Here is a 5,771-nt window from a genome sequence, read left to right as displayed (position 1 = left end):
CCCCGCCCCGCCCTGTCCCGTCCCGGGCGGTTTTACGAGGAACAATTAAAACCGTTTCCATCGCATTCGCGATATTGAAACTGTATATACGGATCGGGGAAACAAACGAAATGCCCCCATCGTGACGCTTTGACGCATGCACCCGAAAGTGACGGGGGAGTTGGAGATAAAGGGTCAGAGGAGGAAAGAGGGCAGGCGGAGGAGGGGGGGGGGGGATATGGGAAACAGCAATGTGAAAGGGTAGTTTTGGCAGGCCGACATTATTTCCCCATCCCCAACCCCGCTTCCAAACCGCGATACACAGTGTTGATTTAGTCGCTCTGTTTTAAAGCACGCTTAAAAATAATGACGGCTAGTGACGCTATGGTGGCAGAATCAGAATCTTTGTTTTGACAGGGTGAGCCGGTGCAGCGGCAGTGCTGGCGCGTGGACAGCGGTGCTGTCTGAGCCCCTGAGCGCCTCCAATAAAACTGTTCGCCGCCTCCGTGTCCTCGTCGTCGCCGTGCTGCTGGCTGAGGTGCGCCGTCCTTGTCTTGTCTCCGTCCACCCGCCCCGCCCAGCCTGGCTCTAACGGAATCCACCGCGAGTCAAAAAGCCGAGAGAGACAAGCTCGAGAAAACGGAGTCCCTCAGTCCCTCCTCCCCGGAGTCCGCGCGGCGGCGGGTAGAGGGGGTGGGCTGGGCAGGGCAGCTGTCAACACTGACGAGCGACGGGTCGGGTTCGGATCGGCGCGGCAAAAGCAAGAGTCACCTCCGTGTCACCATCCGCAAGCCATGCAGCTCATCCTTGCCGCTTTCCGACTGGAGCATGGCGGCGGACTCGGATAAAATTCCTATCCTCAATTTAGGTCAAAATTTTAGCCAAAGCCTTCCACTATAGCGTGAGCTGCTAAAACTAACGCACACCAGGCAGAGAACACAAGTAAGGTAACGATTCGCTTAAGGCGTTCACACCGCCCGAGTTGCAAGCGAAATCCGCTAATCGTTTCTGTCACTGACGAGTCTGGTTTCCTCACTGGAAAAACTAATGTTACCGAGGTAACGTTTCTTGGCGCAATCAAACCAGGTAACGTTTGTGATGGCCCTATCCTTGTGCATGGGGTAGGTTGCATCAGGAAACGTTACCGGGCTTGGTCACATGATGAAACGTTACCTCGGTAACATTAGTTTTTCCAGTGCTGTTTGACCGAAAAGGATTGGCTACTGCAGCTTGGTTTGGTGCCTTTAGAAAGCGTATTTTTTTGTAGTTCCACGAATAATTTTGTAGATAATGGACGGGTCCAGTTCGCCAAGTAAACAAGCTGTCCGTCGTTGAAGTTGAAGTACCGCGCCGCAGTGCCGACCGACAGCCACTCACCTTGCGCTCGCGCGGCGACAGTAACCGTCACTGCCGCTTCTATCCTGGTTCGGTTATGAATAGTGCGAAGTGTAAAGCAGGAAGTAGGTCAGTCACCAGCGTCCATTGCGCTCGTGATTTTGGTCTCACAAAAATAAGAATATAGTGGTTTTTTTTTTAAAAAATAAAATGACATTTTTAAACGAAGTATGTCAGTGCAGTTTTCTTGTCCTCAGCTATACCAGGTGGCTGATTCACGCCGCGCACTTCTGTAGGTATACTGAACCGCATGCACGAGTGCTGGCGGGCTTGCCTATTCCCCCCGTCCACGGCGCCTTGCGAGCCGAGCGAGTAGTCAACCCGCCCGCACTCGTGCATGCGGTACAGCATAACTACAGAAGTGCGCGGCGTGAATCAGCCACCTGGTACAATGCGGAGGTGACACACAAATCCCCCCATCGCGCGGTCCGCGGATCTTGTCGCGGGGGATGCTCGCTGTCCGCGGAGTTTGCTGAACTATCGCGGAACTATACTCTCTCAACTCAAATGTGTACATAGTACACATTAAAGAAAGTGTACATGGCATGTACACTTTCTTTAATGTGTACTATGTACACATTTGAGTTGACAGAGTATCGCGCGTGACCGTGATCAGTAGGTCTGGCTGTCATTGGACGCCAAGCAGCGACTCACGCTTTAGCGTTTCATGCTGCTTTCTTCTCTACACCCCAATTAAAGAAATGTGTTCTTGATTTTCCAGTGCCCTTTTCTTGTGCTATCCCCTTTGTAAAACACAAACAAACTGGAATGTCAATCAGCAAATCTTTATCAAAACTGGAGCGGGGACCAGCAATCTTGATCAAATTGGGAGGTAACTGTTGCCTTCGCGTTGAGACAGTCACTACTGGGGACTGTCTAAGAAGCGCAATGCTGACGAAAATCAAGTTAACGAAAAGTGTACAAATATTTGAGCAGAACACACAGTTTATTTTTCTGGGGTTTACCACCTGTGCGTCGTCGAGAGATTCCTAACGGAAACCGATTTCGCGTGGCAAATGCGAATAAGGTGGGGTAAAACTGTAGAGAGGAAATTTGACACCCCAAAATCCGAAGTAGCGGGTCGGGAAAATGGCATGTCGGCGACTGGCGCATTTGCGAGTAGAGCTTTCTCAACGGAAATATAAGCCCTTTAGCCGCCGCGGCCGCGCTCTGGAGCGAGCTCTGGAGTACTTACTGGAGGTCGTCATCTTCTCAGACTGCTGCTGCTGCGGCTGCGGCTGGAGGTGCACGCCGGGGTGCAGCCTCAGGTCCATGAGGTGGGGCGGGGGCGCGGTCTGGATCTGCTGCATCTCGTCGCTGGGGGGTTGGTGGTGGTGAAGGTGGTGAAGTAGTCCAAGAGGTGGCTGGTTAATCCACACGGGGGGTCGTTTCACTGCTCACTGTCGCTCAGGAGTCCATCACTGATCACGCACACTATATAAAATCACTACCACGCACTATAAACAAAACGCACACACGCAACGCTCTCGGCTCGCACCACCGTGAGGGTCTCTGATGACCGCGAGCACGTCCGGGCTCGACGGCGACCTGGGTGCGAATGCGGCTGCGGCGGCCGGCGTGCAGAGGGCAGCTCCCTGCTCGTCCTGCTGACGTCCTCCCTCCGGAGGGGGGGCTGGCCGCGCTGCAGGGCTGCCAGCCTCGGCTGGCCGCTGGACCGTCGCCGGCGGCGCTGCCATTGGCTGGCGGCGAGGGGACGCAGGCTCCACCCCCCTCTCCGCCACCGCCGCCCGGCTCGGCCCGGCCCGGCTCGGCTCCCCTAAGGGTGGCTCGGCTCGGCTCGGCAGACTGCACTTCTCACCCCCTGCAGCGGGGCGCGCCGCATTCGTTCCCGATGTCGCCGTCGCTGTCGCCGTCGTGTCCTCCCCACTGCTGGACAAGGCGAAGGAAAGAGGCATCATGTTGTTGATGCCGATCTGCTCGGGGAGATAACCGGGCCAGTGGTCTGATCATGTCAACGCACCCCCTGCCGCACCCGGTGCACCCCGAGAAGCGCAGCCTCAAGCATACGGCAGGCCAGTCGGGGAGCAAAAAGTCGGCCACAGGACTACACGTCCTACACGTTATGGTACCATAACGACGTCGTTATGTTCTCATCTCTTGTATCTTACTGATATTGTTACCCTCTGTTTGTGGCACCACGTATTTCAGTCCGAGTTTCAGTCCGTCTGTAGATCGATTCGCTTGGAAATCGTGTCGTCAGAGGAGCTCGTGTTCATGTCACTCACACACGCACGCGCGAGCAGCGTGACTATGAAATGCGACAACATGCTAAATCCGCCGCTTATCGAATACAGCTACAAAAATCATTTCTACACTTCTGTTTTTTCTTTTTGGACCAGTAATTCTTCTTTTAAATGGAAGGTTCAATTTGTCATCGATTGGGAAGTTTATTGCCATAATCGTAATTTTCCAAATTAGGAAGTACAGTACAGTACGGTGTAATGGATATTTTCTCTTCGGAGGGGAAAATTGCAGAAACAAGGCAATGTAGCCTTGTTCTAAAGATGATACAGTACCAAGATCTATTTAGTCTTGGGCCTTGCCAAAATGCACTTTGGACGCAGAGACCGGGTGGCTGATTTGCCCCGTGCACTTTTGTCGTTATACCAGGCGGCAAACTTTCGTAGTTATACAATACCGCATGCTCGCGTGCGAGTATGTTGCCTACTCGCACGGGGCCAAATGGAGCCGTATGCAGCGAGGATAGGCAGGCATACTCAGGGCATACCCGCCCGCACCCGGGCAATGCTGCACAGTAGCATTGTGTAGTCCACGTCCACATACCCCGCCATTAGGCGCCGCGGTCTAGCGAGGGTAGGCCAGCCCGCCCGCACTCCTGCATGCGGTACAGTATTAGCAAAATAAAGGAAGGGGTCTGTGGACCATACCCTGTATAACTATGAAAGTGCGCTGCGTAAGTCCATCCATCTGATATACCTGTTGAGTGTGTTTATAGATCACAGGGAGAGAGTACCATGTTCTCAATCACATTTTGATGCCGCAAGAATGTCCACAAGTTTTGACGAAATTTGAACCATAATTCTCGTCAAAGAATAATTTTGATAAATGATTGCTCGCGCCGTCGGGGAACATGGAGGGAGGTCCATAGGATATGGCATGTCGGAGCCGTCAGCGATCATATGCCTCTGACCTCTGACGGCGCCCACGTCGGCACCCGTTGTGGCCTCGGGGGCGCGCGCGCGGCGGGGGTGCGCCTGCGGTCGTGTGGCTGGAGGGAGCGAGAGAGGCACCAGGAGGATAGACGACAGGAGGACCCTCTCGACCAGCACCAGCGCCGGCCTGCGCCAGCCGGCCGCAGGGGATTTGTCTTTTGCCATTATTAGTCGAGTCGCACAGCCAGCCGACCGCGCCCCGCGCCGCCGCCGACTCCATCCCCGAGCCGAGAGCGGCAGATAGTGCATCAGCTCATTGTTTGTGTGGTTGACAGCGAGCCATGGAGGGGTGAGGGGCGGGTGGCGGGTGGCGGGGGGTGGCGCGGCGGCGGCGGTGGAGGCAGGCGCAGTCGCGCCGGGCGGAGCGCATATAGAGGGGGGGTTGTTGCGGGCAGCCGATGTGCAGCTCTGCTGGCTGCTCTCCGCCCCTAATCCCGCCTTTGTCCCCGTTGTCACATGCAGATGAGGTGAGGCTGCCCCCCCCCCCCCTCACTGGCCGTCTGCTCTTCAAATGGGCCGCACTTTTCACTAATTTCGCCGCCCTCGTTCTCTCTCGCTCTCTCTCCCTCTTGTCCTTTGTGTCGCCTGACCTGACCGCGCTTGCCTTTTTTCCTCACAGCCCGTCTTTCTCTCTCCCTCTCTCTGTCTCTCTCGCTCTCTCTCTCTCTCTCCACGCATGGCGCTCGGCTCTCGCCTTGCGCCCAGTGTGTAAGTACACCAAAAGGGCTTAGCGCGCCCGGCTCGCTTTGTCCTGCTTGAAGGCGAACAGCTCCGACAGCAAACGAGCCCCAGATTCGCATAAACTACTTGCCCGGCCCATCATTATGAATGGCCGGCTCTTTCTGTTCCGAGGATTCGCCCGGAGCACCCAAAAGCGCCCCCAGCGATATTCATAATAGTACGGCATTGGGGGAATTAGAGGTGCCGTTTTTCTTGTAAAGCTGTTTTTGTCGAGCGTTTTCGCACTCGGCGCGTTACAAGAAGCGGCGGGAGGATTTAAATGGACGTCAAAATGACGCGGGGTCGTTCACTGCCGCCTGTCTACCCTAGTTGTACCCAGCAGCACCACCCTCCGTACGCTCCACAATTGGTGGGTACATCGTCCTGTAACCTTTCTCCTCCAACGTCAGACGAGCCGCCGGAGCCTAGCGGATACCAAGCTGAGTGATTTTTAAGTCGGAAATTTTCCAGAAAATTTGAAAA

General features: G+C 55.1%; 2 protein-coding genes across 2 annotated transcripts in view; one reads left to right on the top strand and one right to left on the bottom strand.

Moving 5' to 3' along the window:
• The window catches only part of LOC113207056 (nuclear receptor subfamily 2 group E member 1), a 14,254-nt gene extending 11,138 nt beyond the window's left edge, over positions 1-3,116 (bottom strand). The window contains exon 1 of the mRNA XM_052266325.1: positions 2,570-3,116. Coding sequence (XP_052122285.1) covers positions 2,570-2,684 — 115 coding nt within the window. The 5' untranslated portion in view covers positions 2,685-3,116. The remainder of the gene's footprint in view (positions 1-2,569) is intronic.
• A 1,178-nt stretch (positions 3,117-4,294) lies between these two features.
• The window catches only part of LOC127749176 (zinc finger protein 646-like), a 4,299-nt gene continuing 2,822 nt past the window's right edge, over positions 4,295-5,771 (top strand). The window contains exon 1 of the mRNA XM_052266324.1: positions 4,295-4,309. Within this exon, the coding sequence (XP_052122284.1) occupies positions 4,295-4,309 (15 nt within the window). The remainder of the gene's footprint in view (positions 4,310-5,771) is intronic.

Source organism: Frankliniella occidentalis, unplaced genomic scaffold (genome assembly GCF_000697945.3).
Source record: "Frankliniella occidentalis isolate FOCC.00 unplaced genomic scaffold, Focc_3.1 Scaffold37, whole genome shotgun sequence".
In the NCBI taxonomy this organism is placed as follows: domain Eukaryota; kingdom Metazoa; phylum Arthropoda; class Insecta; order Thysanoptera; family Thripidae; genus Frankliniella; species Frankliniella occidentalis.
This window is presented reverse-complemented; position numbering and strand designations above follow the sequence as displayed.